We start from the raw sequence: 24105 nt of genomic DNA, 5'->3' as shown, positions 1-24105 counted from the left end.
GAGGCTCCTTATCGGCAAGGTGTCCAGAGAATATCAGACCCTCCTGCGGCCATTTAGGGCCCCAGAATGATTTAACCTGCAGAGCGAGGAACCTCAAGCATAAACAGACATCTGGTCATTACTGATACAAGCTTCTCAGTTCATTCATTCATTTAGGCATTCAGCAGCTATCTCCTCTGCCACGGAGACGTTTGGGGGAAACCAAACAAGAAACCTTCCTTACTCTCAAGGGGGCGATGCTGTCACTGTAACACACACCACCCACCCCTGGGCTGGCTAGGCATGTACCCTGAGCGCCCCCTGTCACACTGCCCCCACCCCCAGATGGCCTGGGTTCAAACCCTGGCTCCTCTGTTTATTAGCTCAGTGCCGTAGAGCAAGTTCCTTAACCGCTCCATGCCTCGGGTTCCACATCTGTAAAGGGGAGATGATGATAATAGCGCCTTCCTCATAGGGCTGTGAAGAGGATTAAATGAGTTTATAGACGGCAAGGGCCTAGAGCAACGCCTGCCCTTCAGTGCCCAGTAATGGTACTTGTCCTTCTTGGAGAGGGGTTAGTCCTGTCACACACAGAGCCCCGCGGCCCACTGGACAGAAACACCTGGCTGTGGGCTCACATGCTGGCGCCATACTCTGGCCTGGGTGGGCAACTGTAAGGCCCCAGCCCCAGGCACCAAGGCTGCACAGCCAGGCTTCTGAGGCTCAGGCCCTGCCGCCGCCAGTCTCTTTAGAGCCCTCCCTCCCTGCCAGTGACTTTCAAGACTCCTCTCCGACTCCACTGCAGGTATAAAGCAATGTTCACGCACCTGAAGGCGCTGAAGGTGGAGATTGAGCATTTGCAGCTACTCATGGACAAAGCCAAGGTGAAGCTGCAGAAAGAGTTTGAAGCCTGGTGGGCAGAGGAGGCCACCAGCCTGCAGGTACTGGCAGCCATGCCCCTCGCTGCCCCAGAGCCCACCCTCCTGCTGGGGCCTGAGGAACGTCAGGGCAGCCAGGGAGGGGCCAGACCCCCAGCCCCATGGTGGGGGGGAGCAGAGGAAAAAGAATGGGGGCTTAGACCCGCAGTGCACGTGCTCTCAGCCCCTACCTCCTGAAGCGAGGGCTCGTTTTAGTAACAAGGAACGTGAGTGGTCAGGGGCTCACCGTTTCCTTGCTAGTGCCTGACGCATAGAAATGCAGGGGGTGGGAGGTGTAGCTCCCCAGCCGATGGATTGCCACCATTGCTTCCGGAGACGGAGTGACAACACTGATTGTTCTTTGTTAGAGTCATATATATGCACGTATATGTGTGTGTATATATATATATATATATATATGGTATACATTTTAGAAAATACAGAAAAACACAAGGTAAAATCGCCATAATCCCACCATTTAAGGATAATCGATATTAATATGTTGGATTATATTATTTTATATTTTTATGCATATACAACCATATGCTTTTATAAAAATAGAATCGTATTAGTCTTCAAGTGTCACAAACGGCTTTTGTTTTCACTTAGTGGTCCAGCATGCCACCTCTTCCATGGCGTGATGCCATGACATCATTCCAGTGCTGTCACTGTTCAAGCATATGGATTTATTCTAATACATTTAATCTCCTATTGTTTAATGCTTAGGTTGTTTGGGGGTCATTTCACTAGAAAAGTATTTGAAGATACATTTTTGCATATTTCCTAGACAAATTCCTAGAAGTTCTCTATAATATTATGAAGACTAAAGAACCAGTTAAGAAATGTTAGTACACGCCCCCAGTTCCAACTGTCCTCGTGTGACCCCTCAGCTGTGTATAATAAAAGAGATGACATACACATAATCCTACCACTTTTGTGGCTGGAAGAACCCTTAGAAATTCTCTAACAGGCTGATTGTGTCATTTTAAGGACAAGAAACTGAGAGCCAGAGAAGATAGTGTCCCAGGGACAAAACCGAGCAGTAACCCATACATTACCGAGTGGCCTCGTGACCAGACGATGGAGAAACATATTTGGATAAAATTAAATACACAAGATGACAAATAAAACCAATAAGATGGAAATGCAGTTATCACTATTTTAGCAGCACAGTTATGGTATAGTCATATGTATACCATTTGACAGATGCATTAATTAATAAGATCTGGGGGGCTCAATATTTACCACAATTTCAAAGTAGTGATGAACACAGTATTTCAAGATTTCTGCAACAACTGTAATGTGATCTGAAAATATCTGTAATTTCTACTGGTGGCGGAGTCACTGGTACCACCCATTCTACTGTGGTGTGTTGTCTACATTTAATCCTCGAAAGATATGTTAAATTTCAGGTAGAAGTTAGGAAGAATAAAGATGTCATTGGTTCCCAGTCACGTTCACAGTGCCCCTGCTCTCCAGTTAAGAAGCCTCCCTCGGGAGGTCATCAGTGGGTGAGACCGTCAGCCACTGCTGGTGCCCATGGGCATCCGGCCACTGGACAGTGATGAGGGTTCTCCCATCATCCCGTATGACCCAGTCGAGGCTGATGGATTCAGATCGTTTATTACTTGCATAGATAGTGAAAGGCAGGGTAGCCAAGCTCTCAGCTCCCTGTGCCCTCCACGCCACAGGATGTCATTGAAACAGAAGGGACCAGGTGACCACAGCAGGGATGATGGGGCGCCCTGTAGCAATTCCATGCAGCCACTAAGCCATTTTATAGCCGGCGGATATACCCTGAGTGGGGCAGGCAAAAAGCCTTAACCCTCATTAGAACATAGGAGGTGATGAGAAACCGTCCCATGACGGCCTCTGAGCGAGATGGCGAGGAAGTGGGAGACGGCCTGGCAGCAGCTGCTCGCAAGCCTCCCGTGCTCTCATGTTCTGGGAGAAGCGCAGGGCATTCTGCTACGACTCAGATCCGCTGGGGTTTAATCGCTGCTCAGGAGACCTGGGTGGAGACACGCAAGGTTTCCAGGACCCTGCTGGAGCTGCCCCCACATGCATGATGAATGCATCGCTCCTGACTCTGCCAGCATCTCTTTGGGACGAGGGAAAGCAAAGCCAGGAAGGAGTTCTGGAGAACTGTCAGATCACATTTTAAACACTTTTTCTTAACTTTAAAAAGTAATACAGGCTCAATATGGAGAACTTAGAAAACACAGAAAAGCACAAAGAATAAATCAAACATTACCCATCATCCTGCCATCCAAAGAGAATGTTTTGATGCCCCTCATTAAGGTCATGACTACCTCTAGATTTATTTTTTTTCCCACACATGTACATACCAACTTTTCTAGCTGGCTTTTTCCCTTTAAGAAATAACATCAAAGACATTTTCCCCATGTCATTAGATTCATGCTTACACTGTGAAACTTTCTCTTGGACCAACAGGTAAACTCCCCAGCAGTGAATTCACTGAATCACATGAAACCCTTTCCCCAGACGCCAGAATCCCAGCACGAAAGGTCCCAGCTTCTCTCTAGCAAAAGGTAAGGGGAGAACCCTGCGACAGGGTTGGGATGCCCAGAAAAGATGCCCTACCTCTCCTCAACCCAGTCTTGATGCTCTAAGGGTAGGCTGCCTGATCCGGGAAGATGAGTGACTTTCACTGTTAAATTAGTTGAAAATACTCAGGCCAGTGGCTCTCAGGCTTTACTGGAGTACCGCGCCCCCTCCCCCCACCCCGGCCCTTTCCCTCCGGCTCTGACAGCCAGTGAACCTACTGCCACAGTGACAAGAGAAGCAGTTTAACCAAACTGTGCAAGCCCTGGTCCTGCCGCTGGGTGGGAAGAAGCGGTTGGCAGTAGTGGGAGGGGAGAGGGAGGGGGGAACTGTGGAGGGGTTGTTGGGTAAGGCAGAGGGGAGTCAGCCTGCCAGGACCCAGGAACCTCTGGTTAGTGACTCTGTCCTAGCACAGACTCAGGAGAGACGTGGGCAGCCTCCCGTGAGGACGCCCAGAGCCAGTGTCCCTGAGTGATGGCATGAGCCAGCACAGACTATACTTCCCACACACACACCTTCTGAAGGCAGGTTCCTTCTCATGCCACCCACGTTATTGTCTCTTTCCAACCGCACAGCGCGGGCGGTAGAGCCAATGACACCTGCGTCATCCATCCTGCATCTCTGAGACGGGCCCACTGTCCGCATGGCAGAGACCAGGCCAGCATGAGTGGGGCCTCGGCCTCGACTGCCAAGGAACGCTCCTTGCCTGGGTCTGAGCAGAGCTGAGTTCTCAGGTTGGAAATGTGAAATAGAGCTTTTTAAAAGGGGCTGGGGAGAGGGTTGCCAGACGGTGTCCCTGATCCGATGATGTGATGAGAATGGCAATGACCTCTGTGGTCTCCTTTTCAAAAACCCATAACCCTGGTTGAGTCATGAGGAAAACGTCAGACAAGTCCCAGTCGAGGGGCATTCTACAAAATACCTGACCAGTACTCCTCAAAACTGTCAAGGGCAAGAAAATTCTGAGAAACTGTCACAGACAAGAGGAGCCTAAGGAGATATGATGGCCAAATGTAATGTGCTATCCTGGATGGGAACTAGATCAGAAACACTAAGAAAATCCAAATAACGAACAGACGGTAGTTAATAATAATGTATCAGTATTGGTTCCTTAGTTGTGACAAATGTACCACACTAATATAAGATTATATAATGAGGGAAATTGGGTATGGGGTATAGGGGAACTCTCTGCACTATCTTTGCAACTTTCCTCTAAATCTGAAACTATTCTTAAAACAAAACAAAACAGCCAACCAGAGAGCTGTCCACCACCTGGCTGACATTTTCCCTGGACCTCTTCACATCCCCCAACCTGGCCCTCAGGGCCAGCACTCCGGCTTGTATTCTAGCTTTAGGAAACATCTCCTATGTGAACCCCTAAGCCCCAGGTTAACAGCCGGCAAGGTATGTTCTGTTTGGCTACGCTGGTGTTTTAAAAGGCAGTGTAGATCCATGAAAGAAAAAATTGATAAGTTTGACTATCTTCGTATGGAAAATGCTGCTCTGTGAAAGACACTGTTAAGAGAATGAAAAGGTAAACCACAGACTGGGAGAAAATATTTGAAAAACATATATAAATGGGCAAAAGATCTGAACAGCCACCTCACCAAAGAAGATATACAGGTGGCAAATAAGTGTATGACAGGATGCTCCACATCATATGTCATTGCGGAAATACAAATTAAAGCAATAATGAGACACCATTCCACACCTATGAGAATGGCTAAAATAAAATAAAACTAAAAAAAATAATAATAAAAAATAATAAAATAAAACTGATACCACCAAATGCTGGTGAGGATGTGGAGCAACAGGAACCCTCGTTCATTGCTGATGGGGATGCAAAATGGCGCAGCCTCTTGGGAAACCAGTTTGGTGGTTTCTTACTAAACTAAACATACTCTTACCATACGATTCATCAGTCATGCCCCTTGGTGTTTACTGAAATGAGTTGAAAACTCACATCCACGCTTACATATGGTTGTTTACAGCTTTATTCATAATTGCCTAAAACTGGAAGCAACCAAGATGTCCTTCAAAAGCTGAATGGAAAAACAAGACAAACGGTACCTCCGTATTTAATGATAAAAAGAAATGAGCTATTGAGCCATGAAAATACGTGGAGGAAACTTAAATGCATATCACTAAGCGACGAAGCCAGTCTGAAAAGGCTACATACTGTGTGATTCCAGCTATGACATTCTGGAAAGGGCAAACCTATGCACACAGGTAGAAAGATCAGAGAGAGGGAGAGAGGGCAGGGGTGGAAAGGATGAATAGGGAGAACACAGGGGATTTTTAAGGCAGTGAAACTATGCCATAGGATACTGTAATGATGGATATACAATAGTATGCATTTGTCAAAATCCATAGAATCGTACAACAGAAAGAGTGAACCCCGACGTAAGCTGTGGACATCAGTTAATAATAATGGTTCATCGGTTGTAACAAACGTACAACACTAATGCAAGATGTTAGTAATAGGGGAAAATACAAGCCGGGAGAGAGAGGATACATGCGAATTCTCTGTACTATTTGCTTAATATTCTGTAAACCTAAAACTTTTGTAAGAAAAATAGTCCATTCATTTTATAAAAAAACTTAAAGGCAGTGTAAGTAGGCAGCTGCACTTCTCCGTGGCAGTACAGAGCTTGGCATTAGTGTCCCACACTTGCCCTCTCTGTGCCTTCCCTTGGGTACCTGCTGATCTCTGGGATACTTGAGTTTCCAACCCCTAATGCCTTCCTGCTGCCCCACTCTGGCCCCCTCCCTGAAACCCCAGGACTCCACAGAGCATGTTTGGAAAACACTAGTCCAGCCAGCCCAGAGCTTCCCCCAGTCATTGCTCTGGCTCTGGCTCCGATCCGAGCCTCTCGAGTGTCCGCCACACGAGAATAAGCCCTCCTCCCCTGTGTGAGGCTTCTCAGAACCCCTGACTATTTCTCCAGCTTCTTTTCTGACCTCTTCCAAGCTCCTACTGGTAGGAGTATCCTGCCCAGCAAACAGGAAGCTCCAGCTCTAATTTTTCTTTTGCTTCAAGACAATGAAGTGTGTGTGTGTGTGTGTGTGTGTGTGCGCGTGTGTGTGTGTGTGTGAGTGTGAGTGTGTGTGTGAGTGAGTGTGTGTGTGTGTGTGAGTGTGTGTGTGTGTGTGTGTGTTGGGAAAGGCCCGGTGAAACTACTCCAGGGCTATAAGGTAGACATAGACCGTGCCTGCCAAGTGAAGCTCAGAACCTTGAATTTCAAAGGCGTGTATCAGGTTACCTATAGGAGCTTCTCCCAAAATCATGCTCCCTGAGCTCTACCCCCAGCACTTTTGATGATGCTGGAAGGAGGGTCTTTGGGGAGTGGACTCTCAGGCAGGCTCGGGGCACTGTTCAGTCTCTGTCATCTGTGGTGGCAGCCGGTGCTCGGGTGGGATCTCTAACCTTCGGCAGAGATAACCAAGTGTCCTGAGAAGTGTCTGTTAAGATGTCTCGGCTATGAGAGGTCGGCACCCCTCAATTCCTTCGCACAGAGTAGTTCAGATACCGTTCATTGTGGGCGGAAAGGTTACAGTGGACAGGTGAGAGGAGAAGGGTCCTGCTAGAGACTGGCAAGGGCAAGGTCTTGGGCTCCTCCTCTGATAAAGAAGTCACCTGCCACTGCTTTAAAAAGCTGGCAGAGAAGAGCTCACAGAGCTCTACCAGGGGTGAGGCAGGGAGGAGACCCTGCCCCTGGTCATTGTGGCTTCGCAGACATTCTCTGTGAACAGCCAACTGTGGAGGATTAGTTGTTGGCGTCCGTAAATTCTCCAAGGAGGCTTCTCCAAGGCTCTCCTCTCTTACGGTAATCACATCTCCTGTGAGGGCTCTAAGGGCCAGGAACTGAACACGTGTGTGACGTATGTGCTATCATTGCGCCCATTTTACAGATGCGAACACTCTGGCTCCGAGAGATCAACTAACTTGCTAGGGTCACCCAGCTAATAAGAGGTGAGACCAGGGCTGGAACCCAGGCCTGTCAGCATCCGGCCCCCCCTCTCCCCTCACTCCTCACATCAGTTTCCTTTAACCTTAATGACCATGACCATCCTTTAGGGACACGTGCGTATCCTGTTGTTTAGTAGAAGGTGACATTTTCCCACTCATATTCTGCACTATTTTGTACAAATGTGTTTTCCTCATATTCATCCAAGTGCCAGGTCCTCCTGCTTGGGGTCCCCATTCTTGCCATGTGTCCACGATCTGATTTTCCCAAGAGACCAAGATTTTCAAAGAGCAAAATTATGGCTCCTAAGAAGGCCAACCTCTGACTGGAAAACCAGAGCTCCCTTGGATTGGGAACTCCAATCCAAGGATGGGATGATTGGCCCCATCGTTTCAGTTGAGAAACCCTGAAATCAATCCTATTTCACTAATGAGAAAACTGAGGCCCAGGAAGGGAACGTGATGCTCTGAACTCTGTGGTTAACAATGGGACGAGCTGCAGCTTCAGCCTGAACTCCAGGCTCCATGCCCCCCATGCTCCCCTGCCTCCCCCTCTCTCCCCCTCTCTCCTCCTCACTCCTTCACTCCCTTCTTCCCCTCACTTTCCCCCACTTTCTTTTTTTTTTTTTTTTTTTGGTACACGGGCCTGTCACTGTTGTGGCCTCTCCCATTGTGGAGCACAGGCTCCGGACGCACAGGCTCAGCGGCCATGGCTCACGGACCCAGCCTCTCCGCGGCATGTGGGATCTTCCCAGACCGGGGCACGAACCTGTGTCCCCTGCATTGGCAGGCGAACTCTCAACCACTGCGCCACCAGGGAAGCCCTCCCCCACTTTCTTGCTCTACCTAACCCTTCCCACCCTACATTCTTTCTCCCCCTTTTCTCCTCCTCCTCCCGATGCTTCTCCCCCCTCCTCCCAGGCTCCCTCTAGGCCAAGGCCACTCTCTATTGTTTGTCCATTTGTCCATCCCTCTGCCAGCTTCTCTGAGAGAGTGTCCACCCTGGAATGGGTCTAAGAACTGGCCACTGGGAAGGCCTCCTAGGATCTCCTCGGGAAACACCGTTAGAATCCTCCCCCAGCATCTACCTTGTCTGAGAGGCAGGGCCTAGCCTGGCCTGGCCTTCCAAGATATTCCTAAGGTATCCCAAGTTAAGGTGATCCCTGGATGTGCTTGCCAAAAGATCCTTAACCTTGACTTTCAGAACCTTGGATCTCAAAGGTGCCCATCAGCTCACCATGGGTTACCTGCAAGGAGTCCCCTCAGTTTAGACTTTCACAAAGGGTGCTCTTCTGGGTGCTGGCCCTCGGGCAAGCCAGCTCCCCCTTTGGGATCCCCTCGTCTCATCTGTAAGATGCGTCGAGGTCCCTCTGACACTATTCTTCCATGAGCAGGCGAGTGTCCCGGGGCCACTGCAGAGCTGCTGGGACAGGAGAGTGAGAGTCCAGCTGCCTGTCTCCCCTGAGCTCCAGAGATGCTGCTCCTGATGGGACCACTGCAGCCCGGGGGCTGGTCCTCTTGCTCCTTGGGTTCTGACAGAAACCTGATTTCATCCCTTCCCCAGGGATGCTCTGGGCCTGTGGGCTGATCACACTAAATTCACAACACTGTGATGGGCAACCATCATTAGGAGGCCTAATTACTATTAATATTACTTACTAATCCTTGTGAAGGAAGAGATGATTGATTCTGATGGCCGTTGTGCGCTCTCTCCGGAAGGAGTGTCAGCGTGAGAAGTGAATTCACCGTCAAAGGCTCGTGGGTCAGGAGAGAGGGCAAAAGTCATGGTATGACCCTGAGGGTTCAGAGGCCGAGCTATGGCACCCAGGGATGCTCCTGCGGCCTCGGGGCTGGAGGAGCCCCAAGCCATCACACTGCGCCATCCTCCTGCGGGAGCTGCTCAAGGCAACGGGACGGGCAGCTGGGCCTCTGCAGAGGGTGCCGGATGCCCCCATCTGTCCTGTCACCTCCATCTCTGCCCTTTTCCACCCACTCCCAGCCCTCAACAGTTAGCACCTGTGAGCACTCCCCGGAATCTTAGAAAAGGCTCGGCCGGGAAACCATTGAGTTCATGAGCCATTTGTGTACCAGTGGCTTGATCTTGCAAGACTTGCTGCAGCTTCCAAACTGACCGTGACCTGGTGTCATTGCAGCACCTGCGGGATGGAAAGCCCTTTCTCCTTCCCTAGTTGAGGCCTGCACCAGGAACCATTCGGAAGGAACCCAGGGAACTTGCCTCTGTTCTCCAAAGAAAGGCATGCAGAGCCTGCCACCTTGTGGCTGCCTCTGGTCCTACAGTGACCCTCAGCACAGATGCTCAGCTCACCCGAAGACTCAGTGCAGAGTCTCTGGGATACTGGGAAATAGACATCTGAGGGGGGAAAAAAAAAAAATCCCAGGCTCTGATTTCCTTTCCCGTTTGTAGGACCCACATTCCTGAGACGGTGGAGGCAGGCCCAGGGTAAGAGGCCCTGCCCTGGCTGAGACAGGAGAGGGCAGAAGACAGGAGCTGGAGAGGAAGCAGTGCTCACGGCTGGGACAGTAGGTTATTGGGCCTGTGGAGAGCCTGGGGCTGCTGACGCGTGCTGAGCAAAGCCAGAGCACCTGTCTCTAACCCTGCCTGCCAGTCACCCCCAGAGTCCCCACCTGTGAAATGAGGGTTCTGAGGTGACTTCGGAGGCCCCTACTGCTCCGATATTGTGTCTAAGCAGGACATTGCAAAGCAAGGGAGTGGATCCCTTCATGGCACTGACATCCCAGGATAGCTTGCCTCTCCACCTCCCAAGGGGTGCTGTTGGGCTCCACCGTTTCCCAACTGAGAATCCAAGGCAAGGAGCGCACATCAATTAAATGGGCAAAACTGCATCTGCATGAGCTGTTGGGTCTAACTGCTCACTCAGGGAGCACAGAGCCGGTCAGCCAGGGCCACCCAGGCTCAGTCCGTGTGGCCAGGGATAAGCCATGTGTCTCCAGCATGTGTTTCCTCAGAATGCCAGAGCTGAGTCCGGTTAATAAAGCACAAGTTCTGAAGCCTCACAGAGCTGTGATTAGATCCAGATACTGCCACTTACCACTGGGCAACTTTTAGAATTTCTTTAACCTCTCTAAGCCTCAGCTTTCTCATCTATATAACGGGGATGGTGAGGCTATCGAGAGGATTAAATAGCGTGATGTTTGCAGAGCACCCTCCCAGGACCTGGTGTGCAGAGAGTGTCTATAAAGGACGGTTGTGATCATTGTTGTTTTTGTTCCACGACCACAGCTGGTACATGCAATGCTCTAGCAATGAAAATTAGTGTATAAGCCATCTGTTATAGACTGAATGTGTCCCCAAAATTCATATGTTGAACTCTAATCCCCAATGTGAGGGTATTAAGAGAAGGGGCCTTTGGGACCTAATTTGGTCATGAGGGTGGGGCCCTCGAGAATGGAAATAGTGACCTTATAAAAAGAGGCCAGAGTCCTAGCTCACTCTACCATGTGAGAACACAGCAAGAAGTCGGCAGTCTGCAACCCAGAAGAAGGCTCTCAGCAGAACACAACCATGCTGGCACCCTGATCTCAGACTTGCAGCCTCCAGAACTGTGAGAAATGAATTTCCATTGTTTATACGCCACTCAGCCTGCGGCATTTCGTTATAGCAGCCCAAAGAGACTCAGTCAGAAATTAGTACCAGAAGTGGGGTGTTACTATAACAGATACTTAAAAATGTAGAAGCAGCTTTGGAACCAGGTAATGGGTAGAGGCTGTCAGAGTTTTGAAGCACGTGCTAGAAGATGCTGAGGTTGTCACGAATGGACTTTTAAAGGCAGTTCTGGTGAGGGCTCAGAAAGGAAAGAGGAGAGCTGTAGAGAAAGCTGCTATCTTCTTAGAGAATACGGAAATAATCACGTAGAGAACGTTGGTAGAAATATGGATGGTAAAGGCCATTCTGGTGAGGTCTCAGACAGAAATGAGGAACATGTTATTGGACAGTGAAGAAAAGGTGATCTTGTTATAAAGTGGCAAAGAACTTGGCTGAATTGTGTTCATGTTCTAGTGTTTTGTGGAAAGAAGAACTTGCGAGGGATAAAATTGGACATTTAGCTGAGGAGATTTCTAAGCAAAGTGCTGAGGGAGAGGCTTGGCCCCTCCTGACTGCTAACAGCAAAATACAAGAAGAGAGGAAAGATTTGAAGATGGAATTATTAAGCAAAAAGGAACTAGAACTTAAAGATTTGGAAAACTCGCAGCCTATCCGTACAGCAAAAAATGAGAAAACATCTTCAGAAGAGAACGCTAGGAGATTAGTGTGGGCATGAATCCCAGACTTCATCAGCCTCCCCAGCAGAAAAACTGCCAGACTGAACTGAAGCAGAAGGAGATGGGAGGAAGAAAGGAAGGCTGGTGGACTTCTTGGACCTCACGGGACAGGACCATAGAACTATTCTGTTGTGAATGGGCACTATTCTTCAAGACAAGGGAAGAATTTCCCCAAAGGCAATTCAGAGATCATCACAGCTGCCTCCTCCATTTCAAAAAGGGAGACGATAGCCTTGCTTTCAACAATCCAGACAGCCTCTGCCGAAGGCTGTGGGGGTGGGGCCGATCAGCAGAACTATGAGGGCACGACCCCTGCCCAGCAGAGCTCAGCAGCAACTCCACCCATGGGTCCAGAAGACAGGACCCTCACCCCAGTGGGTCCGGAGGGTAGAGTGTCAAGCCAAAGAGGATTGTTCTCAAGCCCTAGGATCTCATGAAGTTTGCATTGCTAAGTTTTGGACCTGCTTGGGACCTGTCACTCCCTCCTTCTTTCCTGTTTCTCCCTTTTGGAATGGAAATGTCTATCCTATGCTTGTCCCATCATTGCATTTTGGAAGCACATAACTTGTCTGGTTTTACAGGTCCACAGCTGGCAAGGCATTTTTGCCTTAGGATGAAGCATACCTTGAGTGTCACCCATATCTAATTTAGATGATATTTCAATGGATGAGATTTTGGACTTTAGAGTTGATGCTGGCATAAGTCGGGGGCTGGTGGAATGGAATGAATGTATTTTACACGAGAAGGACTTGAATGGGGGGAGGGACAGGGGCAGAATGTTATAAACTGAACGTGTCCTCCAAAAATTCATATGTTGAAGTCTAACCTCCAAAGTGATAGTCTTTGGAGGTGGGCATTTAGGTCATGAGGGTGGGGCCCTCATGAATGGGATTAGTGCCCTGATGAGAAGAGGCCAGAGACCTAGCTCACTCTCTTTCTACCATGTGAGAACACAACGAGAAGTTGGCAGTCTTGACCATGCTGACACCCTGATCTCAGACTTGCAGCCTCCAGAGAGAAATAAATTCATGTTGTTTAAGCCATCCAGTCTGTGGTGTTCTGGTATAGCAGCTTGAACTGACTAATCATCATCCACCACAGAGGATTCTTGGCTTCTGCCATAGTCTGCTTGGGCTGCCATAGCAGAATGCCATAGACTAAGCAGCTTAAACAACAGGGACTTATTTATTTCTCACAATTCTGGAGGCTGGGAAGTCCCAGATCAAGGTCCACAGGATCCAATTCTGGTAAGAACCCTCTCCCTGGTTTGCAGATGATGGCCTCCTCTCTGTGCCCTCACCTGGTAGAGAGACGGCTCTGATCTCTCCTCCTCTTCTTATAAGGGCATCGATCCTATAATGGGGGCTCCACCCTCATGACCTCATCCAAACTAATTACCTTCCCTCCAATTACCTTCCCTCCAGATACCTTCCCTCCAGATACCATTACCACCTCCAGATACCATCACACTGGGGATTCGATTTCAACGTATGAATTTTGGGGAGACAAACTTTCAGTCCATACAGCTCCTAGATATAAACTCTAAATTTCTCTTCTGTAAACCTCCTCCCATACCTTTTTCTTTTGTCGACTTGTCTCTTGCAGTGACGTATATGCCAGGAAAATCCTGCCCTCGCCTGGCCCCCTCCTGCACAGCCAGGAGCAGAGCAGCCCCAGCACCCCCCTGGAGGACAGGTCTGTGGTCTTCCCTCTCTGACACCTGTGACAGCCACTGCTGTGGGTGCAGCAGGCTGAAATCGCCAATCTGCTTCCCTCACAACCCAAGGAGCCCCTTGTGCGGTGGCTTCACAGACAGAGCCCAGGGCAAGCCTCCGCCGTGGTACCCCAGGAATTCCCTGGGATCTCTCACAGATGCCACTCCCAGAGCCAAGGAATTTTCCCCAGGGTCGCTGGGGCCCCATGCAGGCAGAGTGGCTTCATGTATCCTTGTAAATGACGTACCTGGGGCCATTCAAGGAACAGGAGCCAGCCCAGGGGCAGTTCCACGTGGCCCACCAGCCCTGTGCAGAGTCCCCAGGCAGGGAAGGGCATGGAGTTGAGAAGCCTGGCCTCAGGGCTGTGAGCCATTCACTCCAGGATGAACAAAGCCGGCGAGGCCTCTCCCCAGCACGTGTCTCCACGCCCTCTGACTAGAATACCTGCATGCCCTTCTTCCCGTGGCAGGCAGGCCGTCCAAGGGTGAACTCCACCCACCGTCCCTCCCAGCCCTGGACAGAGCACACAGCTCCAGAGCTGTCCCAGTCTCCCTGCCGCAACTCTGCTTTAGCACTTCTCACTGACTTGCAGCTGGAACGCCAAAAATTACATGTGATAACGAGCAACCTTTGCTATTTATAATCCTCGCTGCCTTCTAAGAGAGTGGATACTGTCACCTGCTGTGTGGAGTGACAGGTGTGAGGATGGACGCTTGGCAGAGCCGGGGGAGTACCTTGCTTTGAATTTTCTCAAGGGGGATTTTATGTATAGGAGGTGGATGGAAAAGGAGGAGGGAGAAGGTGACAGGCATCCCTCCCTTTTTAAGGGGATTTCACTTCTTACAAATCTCATTGGCCAGAACCTGGTCACCTGACCACACATAGCTGCAAAGAAGGCTGGGAAATGCCGTTTTTTAATGCGGCAACTTGCTGGGCTAAATATTATGGTTCTGTTTTTAAGGAGAGAAGGGAGAAGACTTATCTCTGTCTCAGGAGCAACTAGCTAAGCCATGGTAGGGGATGGGGATGCAGTGGGGACACATCCTAAAGGATACGACATCTAAGTTGGGTGCTAAAGGAATCTGGCCCCAGGTAGAATGGGCTTGGTTTGGGTAAGTTAGGGGCAGGGTGGGGGGAGGGTGTGGGTGCAGGGAGAGGAAGGTGGGGTGAGGGGATGGAGAAGATGCCGAGAGAAAGTCTGTGCTGCTGTGTAAGGGTCTGAGGGGAGAGCAGCCCAGGAAGAGGAGACAGCGAGGCAAAGGGCCTGAGGCCAGAAGGAACGTGGTGTAACAGAGTAGCAGGCTGGCCGGAGCACAGTGAATGGGCCCACATCACACAGAGACGGAGTTTGAATTTCATTCCAAGAGTGATGAGAAGCCACTAAGGGTTTGAGCCAAAGGACTGGGGGACACGTGCCTCGTCTGGGTGCAGAAGGATTGCTGTGGGGGCTGCAGAGAAGGAGGGGGGCGAGGAGGCAGGAGCCCGCAGCCCCCGGGTGAGATCCAGTCAGTGAACGTGGGAAAGCACTATGGAAAGGTGAGCGCTGGGGCCAAACATAAGGCGTGGTAAAGTGTGGCCTGTGCTTGTCCCCAGGATCCCGGAGAGGCCAGTGTCGTCGGTCCCGCTCACGGGGGACAGCCAGACAGACTCCGACATCCTGGCGTTCGTCAAGGCCAGACAGAGCATCCTGCAGAGGACAGGTCAGTGCACCTTCCCTGGCAGCTCCTCCAGGGCCATGGTCAAGGGGCGGCGAGGGGGGGAGGCTAGAGCCGAGGAAGTTGGAAGCTTCCCGAATGTTCCTAAAGCCTCGGGCCTGGCCTTGCAGTCACTCCACGTGTGCCTGCCTCGGCCTCCTCCTGGAGAAAGCCCCAGAAGGCAGCATTGGACACACCGAGACAGGCCAAGGGGGTGGCTGGCCCAGGTGCCCCGGCTCTGCTTGGCAAAGCTGCTCTCCCTCCTCCAGATCTTCAGCGTCTCTTGTTGCCTGTCCCCAGAGCCCACTCCCCTCTGCCCAGCCCTCTCCAAACAGGAAGGGCTGAGTGATGGTTTGGTAACTTGTTTAACCCCTGGCTCAAAATTTCACTCTCCTTTTGGAGCGTGGTCCTTGCCAGCGAGTTGGAGATGTAAACACCACTTAAAAGCTCAGGCCTGAGGACATGGTAACAGTTACAGAAGAAATATGTGGTGTGTCAGAAACAGGATGAGAAAGAGAAGACCCCTCCTGGCCTCCATCACTGACCTCTCCCCTTCGTCTTGGCACCGGCCCAGCCACCGTGGACAGGCCTTCTCTTCTCCTTCCTTCTCCCTGGAGACCCACAGGGACTAGACTCCATCCGGGGCCCCCTACCCCAGCCCCACTTTTAGTCTTAGCCTCATCCCAGCACTGTAATCCAAAGGCTACTAGTCAGGCTTGGCATTGCTTTCACATGGCAGCAAGGCACCCTGATGGGTGAAACGGCCGACCTGGATCCTACGATGTCCGACTCCTGCCCCGAGAGGCCTACACGCAGCTTCACCGCCAGCTCCCTGCAGTTTAGATAGTAGGAGGTTTGCACATGGACAGAGCACCGCCAGGAAAGGGTGGCCTTTGTCATATCGTCCTCACCCTCGCTGGGATGCCGGCCCGCTGACTGTTCTTTCTTCTTCACCACTAGCACCAGCAGCATCAGCGCCATTGTCAGGTCTTTTCTGAGACCTGGGACCCGCCATCTCTGCCACCAACCTGCCGTGACGCCCTGACCACATAACTTGCCTCCTCTCATCCTCAGGTTCCTTGTCTAAAAAAGAAAAACAATTGAATTCAGATTCAGTGCTCTCCAAGGCCCCATCTCTCCCCCAAATACTCTAATGATACGTATCAGACACAGAACAATACTGAACAGCCAATCAGTGAATGAACACTGCATTTATTAGGCACCATCTGTATGTCAGGCCCCGTACCAGTGCTGGGGCCATATCAGTGAACAGGGCAGACTCAAGCCCTTTACATTCTGGAAGGAAGAAGACAGACAATGACCACATCGACAAAGACATAAGGTCATCCGAGGTGCCAACGAGTGCTTTAAAGTAGCTGAAATATGTAATGTGTAGAGATCCCCAGGGACACGGCGGTGGGGGGAGAGCTTGAAACTGATGGCTGAAGAGTGAGGATGGCGTAGCCATGTGGTTCTGGAAGGGAACCTTCCACTCAGTCTGGGAAGAGCAGAACGTGACCAGCCCTGGAGGGGAAGGAGCTTGGCTTGGTTACAGGCCGGGGGAGCCGAGCCAGGGAGCAGGGCCAGATCACGTGGACCTTGTAGGTGAGGGTAAGGGCCTTGGCTTCCATTCCAGGAATGGTGGGAGCTCTGTGAAGAATTTGAACCATAGCGTGATGTGATCTGATCAGTGCTTTCGAAAGCTCGCTCTGGCTGCTATATGTAGTGTAGGCTGTGGAGGGCCGGAAGTGGCTCACTTCTCAGGGAAGCACCTTCCCAGGAAGGTCCAGGGGGAGGGTGGCCGGGACTTACCCGCCGCCTGAATGGGACGCGTGAGGGTCATGAAGACTCGCTTATATACTGAAAGGGAAGGCCCAGTGCTGGGTGTGGGGGGGTGGGGAAGGGAATTTATGATTTGGGAAAGAGGACCAAAACTGCAGGAGAAAGTTCTTTGAGGAATTGGAGGGGATGATGTCCAGGACATAAGTGGAGGGAGTGTTGGCTTTGGGGGCTGGGAGACACACCGCTCAGTGAACAAATTCATAAAAACCAACCGTTATTTGTCCTGTCAAGAAGTCTACAAATAAGCAATACTTTAACGTTATGTTTACTTAGCTTTTGTACACATAATAGAGATGAGATCATCCAACCTTCTCAGAAGAGAAGAGGCAGACACCCAAGGTCTATGTCAGGATGGCGTCTTCCTGCTGACACCAGGCCCAGCTGGTGCAGAAAGCTGGGCCGAAGACTGGGGCGCTTCTACCACAATGCGTATGGCAGGTTACCAGTTATACGTTTCTTCCGCATATATCATTCCCTCAACACACCTGTAAATTACCCAGAGCCAAGAGTGCGATCCCCCTTTTGACAGGAGAGGAAACTGCTCACAAACGGCAGAGCCAGGAGGACCCTGGCCTCCCGTGCTGTCTGGAAAGCCACCCTGCTGGCGGGGGTTTTCTCTTGGCCTCCACCCTCCCTGCAGCTGGAGAGCTTTGTTCTCCAAACAAACAGCAGCCTGGAAGTAATTCATCAAAACAAACAGAAGTTCGAGGGTTCCATTTTTATTCTCCAGGGAAGGAAAATAATTCCAGGTTCTTAGTGACCATGGGGCCACAAGGAAGCTGAAAACAGGGTGACAAAGGGTCCCTCTCCGGCCAGGTCGGGGCTGAGAGGCAGCAGGTGCAGCCTCTCCCGATGCACAGATGGCCCAGGTCCCACCGCGCAGCGCTTTCTACACAGCCCACTTATCAGGCCTCCCTGGCAGGCAAACACACAGGCCGGGGCCCAGGCACTTCCCCAGCCAAAGCAAACACTCCCTCTCCCCCGGCCTGGGCCCCTCTGCTCTTAATTTAGCGGCGCTGTCTGCCTGGGCTCCTTCAGAAGTGCTCATTACGGGGAATTTGTGACCGTCAGCCTGGGAGCAGCAGCCCAGAAAGAGTGATTTAACACAAGCCTTGCCCGACTTGTCCAGCTCTTAGACTTCACCAAGGGCCAGCATGAATCTACTTGACTTAGGATGCGTGGAAAAGCTGTGGAGCGTTTAAATCTCTGCCAGGGGCGCACGTGGACAGGTGTATCTCCCCCCCGTAAGGGGCGTTAATCATCCATGGTTTCAAATCTGTTTCTAACTGCCAAGGATGGCTTTAAGAGATTAACCCCTTTCTAGAGTGCCTTCTGTTTTGTTTTGTTTTTAATCTTCCTTAATCCCTGAGTTTGGAAGTATTTCTGTCTGGACGGGAACCTTGGTGTGACCCCCGTGACCACGACGCCCTCTTCTCCAGCTGGTGCCAGGAGGAGGCTCCAAAGCCCCCCGAGCTCCCAACCCCACCACCTGTGTTCTGAAAAAACCCCGGCTCTCTCCTTCAGTCAGGAGCCCTCCCAGCGAAGCGGAAAGAACACAGATCCGAGAGGGAAGAGACCCAAACACAAGGGCTGTCTCCGCCATGGGAGACCTTGGGCAGGTCACCTCCTCTAGCCTCCCTGTCACATCTGTCGAGTTCAGATTCCACCTTTGCCTGGGTGGTCAGCCTCTCCTGAGATAACGTCCATACAAGTCCCCTGTAAACTGCTGAGCGCCAGGGAGCCATCATCGGGGAAGCTGGCCTCTGTGCTGAGAACTGGTCCCACACAGACCAGTGATTGTTTTGTAAAGGGTGCAGCAGTACCCTCCATTCTGGGAATCTACAGTCACAAAATCCCAATATAGACTGAGAGCTCCAGCAATTAAATAAGGTTCATAAAGTAAAGAGTGCACTGGAAATGGCACATCTGTCGTGGGCTGAGGGCCGTCTGTGTGAGGAGCTGTGTCCTGGTGACGTGCGCACTCTGAGCCCAGCCCTGCCCCCAGTCATCACCGCGGGCAACTGTCTGCGGGGAAGGTGACAGCCCGGGGGTGGGGGCTGGCTCAGACTCCTTCCCACTCCTTCCCACTCATCCTGGCCCTGGGTGCTTGTCCGTGGGGCAGAGGAAGCATCAGAGCCGTGACTTACTCAGCAGCCACATGCCTGCTGGTCCCCGGTACCTGCCCTCGCCAGTCCTTGGAATAGAGAGATGAAAGCAATGGGTTTCGGCCTGGCTGTTCCTCAGAATCGCCCGGACCCACCCCAGAGATTCTGATTTAACCCATCCTGGGAGTGGCCTGGGTAGGAGGATTCCAAAGGGCTCCCCGGGGGTTTCCAGTCTGTAGCAGAGCTGGGAACCATGGGTCCAGGGTGACTAGAGCACATTACCTTCCCACGGTCTGGTGTGTCTGACATTCTCCCTTCCTGTCCTGGGATTCAATCAGGACAGCCAAGAACGTCCTAAAACTAAGGACCATCTCCATTTAATTAAACAGTGAGGCCTGCCTGGGGTCTTGCACACAGAACTAGGTCTGAAGGACCAACGGCTCACAGCCTTAAATTGTGTTCACTCTCTCCCTCCCCATTATCTCCCACATTCGATGTGTCGCAGAGAATTACCGATTCTCCCCCAGCAACAGCAAGCGGACCACGCCCACACTCTCCCACTGCCGGGTCCCCACGGCCACACCCAGCTGCCCGTGCTGCCTCACCCCTCAACCTCTCTGCCTGCTGCAATTTTTTTTTAACACTGTGTTCTTTACCTGAGAATCTTCAGAAATTCCCTTTTGCTCTTATTAGGACAGCCAAACTTTAAGCAAATTAACTGCACGTCACTCACACTAGCTCTCACACTTTTCTGGTCTGGTGAGTCTGGGTGGGCCCAAGATTCTGCATTTCTTAACAAGCTCCTGGAGATGCCAAGGCTGCCGGTCCGTGGACCACTCTTTGTGAAGCAAGGAGCTATGCTAGCTACGTTGCTTTTGCCAGGTACCTTGTCTGCTCCAGCGATTTGGAAATGAGGAAGTGAGGCCCAGAGAACAAACATGTTTTGCCCAAAGTCACACCACAGGTTGGGGACCATCCTGGCTAGAACTCAGGGGTCCTGCTTCTTAGTCCAGAGAACCCTTCTCCATATCCAGCTATGGGAGGCTACAGGATGGAGCCACGTGGTCAGGAGGAACCATCATGCAATACAATGAACATCTAGGGCAAAAAGCAAGGAGAGAATCTCTGCGAGAATTAAGTAGGAGGGTCAGTGAAAATCGTGGGCTAGGAGAAGGAGGGTGGATCCTGACTCAGAGAGATGAAACCTTTGCAAAGGGGAGTAAATGCAGCCCTGAGAGGTTAGGCCCTGAGAGGTGCCTTGCCCGACACCCAGAGTGGTGACCTGCAGCCTCCTCCCCTTGCCTTTCCATCCAGGAGGGGTCCGTGCTCCACGCACAGTCTAACCAAGAACACTCGTCTCCTTTCAGGTTTCCAATAAGCGTCCACCATGCATTGCGGCAGCAAGAACGGAGTACAGATGAAGGCCCTGTCTTCAGCAGCGATCTGTGGGCTGCTGGGGGCAACCGGTGACTTTGATTCTGGCGGAGGGGCTACTTCTTTAAGGATGATATCTTGGAGGCTGCCAGTGAGGCTGGGGCCAGGCTTACGGTGCCATCCTTGCTGTGGGTGCTGGAGCTGCTGGCAGTCAGGCAATGCCAGGGTGCTGGGGCGGGATGAGGGCTTTAGCTCACTCTTGTGGTGGTGTTTCACGCAGACGATCAGAAACTTTGAGATTATGAAATAGTACCATCCTAGTGTAGTGGCAGGGGAAGCTCACACTGGTAGAATGAGGGGGAAACAATAATGGGTTATTTTTAGCTACTTACCCACCCGCTCCCCTGCCCCAGCCCCTGGTTGAGAAGCCCAGGAATTGCTGGGGCAGGCTACACAGCAGGTCAGAGCCAAAGACAAGGCAGTGGAATCCAGGGCATCTGGATGGCCAGTCCTGACCTCCCAGGCCGGACCCTCCACCATGGCCTGGACGACCCGTAGGCAGTGCCGAAATCAGCTGTATCTCCAGGAAGCCACCCCCGCTGCCCCACTGCAAGGTCTAAGGACATGGCAGCACCCAGAGAGCAGCGGATGGCTCCGGGAGCTCTGCAGAGAGCTGAGAGGGGCAGTGTGGGTGCCCTGGGCCTCGCCTTCACCCCGCCTCTTAGGGCTCTGCAGGATTTGGGCCGATTCTCCCCGCTCCCACGGGGGGAGCGTCTGGGGGGGGGGTCTCGTCTCAGGAGCCCTCTCAGCATTCCAGACACAGAGCCAGAGGCCCGGTGGGTGGGCCGCCCCATGCCCACCCCGGAGCCCCTAGGGGAACTGCCGCTACCTCAGGATCCTGGCAGCAAGGGTCCAAGCCAGCTGCAGTGGGGGAGGGGAGGGGAGGAGGGAGAGGGATGGCACCTGGAGATGAAGCCAACTGAATAAAAGTTCTTGTCCACTGCTCCCATTATCTCTGTCCCCTAAGTGCAGGCCCTCGCCACCCCAGAGAGAGAGAGCAGAGAGAGAACACGGCATAATCGGCTTCCCCCACCCCTTTTCAGGTCTGGGTAAAAGGATCATACAGGAGAAGCTAGATCATGACATTTCATGTCATGAAATATCATTAGAAAACTCATTTATATCATTAGATATATTTATATCATTAGAAAACTAATGCGAACAGGAGGACCTAGTTGTTGATATATAGCCAGTTAGTGGCAAATGTCCTCTCCTCGGGGGGCTTTCCCTGATCACCCCAACTAGAGTGACCCCCCTGGTCCTCACTCTGTTATATTTTCATCATTACTACCTGACATCTTCCTTTATTTGCTTTTTTTTTTTTTTCCTCTTGTGGCCGTGCTGCGTGGCTTGTGGGATCTTAGTTCCCCAACCAGGGATTGAACCTGGGTCCATGGCAGCAAAAATGAGGAGTCCTAACCACTGGACCGCCAGGGAATTCCCTATTTGCTTATTTTTTAATGGTCCGCAAACCCCACCACCACCGCCAAGACTAAAAGCTCCATGACAACAGGGACCTGTCTGTCCTGCTCATCACTGTGTCCCCTGCACGAGCTGGTACTCAATTCATGAGTATCAGAGTCAGAACCAGCTCTCCTGCTTCTCAGGCCCCCACGACCTCCCTCGGGCTCTGTGACTGAGGCCCACTGGGCATGGTGGCCCTCACAGTTCTCTGGCATGTGATAAGTCCTCAGGAAAGTCCATAGAACCGGGGGAGGCCAAACAGCCCTTACAGCCTGATTTGAAAAACCTCCCCAGAAGTCCACAGGGCACACACATAAATACACGCACACTCTTTCTCTGTCAAGAGCCCTGAGGATGGTGTGGAGTGGGCCAGAGTCCGTCAGAAACAGCCTCAGTGTACCTGGCACACCTTAGTGCCCCGGCCCTCTGGAACTGCTTACAGTGTGTGGACCGTAGCTCCCCCGCCAAGAAGTTATCTCCTGGATCCAAAGGCCTTATTGACAGGGACATGTGGTGCGGCCCCACGCAGGGTGCAGATCCACCTCCTAGAACAATCACTAAGGCAGGAGAGGAAATGAAGAAGAGAGGAACACAGATAGCTCCCAAAGTCCCTCCCAAGGGAAGCTGGCCTCTGACGTGGACACCTGCTCCACCACGGTGCATCTGCCCCAAAGCTCTTTGGCCCCTGCAAACGGGAGAAATGGATGAAATGTTCTGAATAGACTCTCCAGCAATGCACCCAGGCTCAGTGGAGCCATGAAGAGGTCCAGAGTATCTGAGTTCACTCCAGGCCGAAATGTGGAGCTTTCCAAAATGTCTTCCAGAAAGCGGCCTGGCCAGTGACCCAGCCCAGTTCCTACTAGAACAGAACTGGCTCTGCCATTCCCTTGGCAGGAAGTGTTAGGAAGAGGGAGGTGTGGAATGTGATTTTCTCGGACCTTGAAAAGAGGGAGTTTCAGAAAGCAGATAGAGAAACTGTGGTAGATTGAATACCTAGCCTTAATTCTTCACCCCCTGTAATAATAGAATAATAATATACATCCAAAGCTTTGCCATGGCCTCATGGGAGCAAAGTACACTTCCCTACCCCTTAAATTTGGGCTTGGCCCTGTGACTTGCTTTGGCCAGTGGGATATTGGCAGATATGATACAAGCAGAGGCGTGAAATGTGCTTGCATGGTTGGGCCTGCCTCTTGCACGCCAGTGATCTGCTTGGGAAGATCATGGTCTGGGCAGGTGCCGCCCCCTGAGCCTACATCCCAGAACATGCAGTGAGCAGACCTGAGCCCAGCCTGCGGCGCTGGAGCCTGGAGCAGAGTTTCCCCATCAAGCCCAGCCCAGGTCAGGTGCGCCCAGGCTGACCCAAAGACCCATTCTCCTGAAAGTAAATGACTGGTTGTCATTAGACACTGAGACTTGGGGTGGTTAGTTATGAAGCATTAATTGTAAGAACAGCTACAGAAATTGAAACCCAGAGACAGTCCCTGCCTAGACCCGGAATTTCTCAGAGTTCATTCCGTCCCTCCGTGCTGCCTATCGAAAGGCACTTGAGAGCACGCTGTACATGAAAAAGTGGGACTGCCACTTATGGCCATGATAGAGCAACAGGGACCTGAGTTAGCCTCCTTCTTTAAGCAATTGAAGACCAGACAAAACTGTAAAACAATGGTTTTCAGACATGGGAGCAAAGGCAGTACAGGACATTGATCCCCAAGAGAAGAGAAACAGGTGAGGTGAGCCTTCCGATCACCTGTGTGCAGGGCAAGCCGGCAGTGCAGGAGGTAACCTGCCCTGGAGCAATCCTCAACTGACAGGGACAGGAGCTGGCGGATAAACACCCCAGCCTCCTTCCGCCCTGGGGGACAACTCTGAAGTGAGCCCTCCACGGTGTCCCCGAGAGCCCAGCAAGGTGGAGCCCCCGATGCCCACAGGAGTCACCTGCTCCGTCACACACGCTGCGTTGGCCGCCTTCCTCCCTGTCTCTCTTGCCCTCTTTCTTGGGATCATTCCCTGGGATCACTTCCCACATGAACTACTCACACCCACATTCGGCCTCAGAGTCTGCTCCGAGGACAGTCCAGCTTAGGCAAGGACATCTATTTCAGAATCATGGGGTGGGGA

The 24105-nt window shown here is 51.7% G+C and overlaps 1 protein-coding gene across 1 annotated transcript in view; it reads left to right on the top strand.

The window, feature by feature from the left end:
* The window catches only part of KIF6 (kinesin family member 6), a 388295-nt gene extending 366990 nt beyond the window's left edge, over positions 1–21305 (top strand). Inside the window, exons 18-22 of the mRNA XM_060162791.1 lie at positions 785–920; positions 3351–3448; positions 13336–13425; positions 15039–15145; positions 20454–21305. Coding sequence (XP_060018774.1) covers positions 785–920; positions 3351–3448; positions 13336–13425; positions 15039–15145; positions 20454–20464 — 442 coding nt within the window. The 3' untranslated portion in view covers positions 20465–21305. The remainder of the gene's footprint in view (positions 1–784; positions 921–3350; positions 3449–13335; positions 13426–15038; positions 15146–20453) is intronic.
* The last annotated feature ends 2800 nt before the right edge of the window (positions 21306–24105 follow it).

Source organism: Lagenorhynchus albirostris, chromosome 10, assembly GCF_949774975.1.
Source record: "Lagenorhynchus albirostris chromosome 10, mLagAlb1.1, whole genome shotgun sequence".
In the NCBI taxonomy this organism is placed as follows: domain Eukaryota; kingdom Metazoa; phylum Chordata; class Mammalia; order Artiodactyla; family Delphinidae; genus Lagenorhynchus; species Lagenorhynchus albirostris.
The sequence above is the reverse complement of the archived record's forward strand: the minus strand, read 5'-3'. Positions and strand labels throughout refer to the sequence as shown.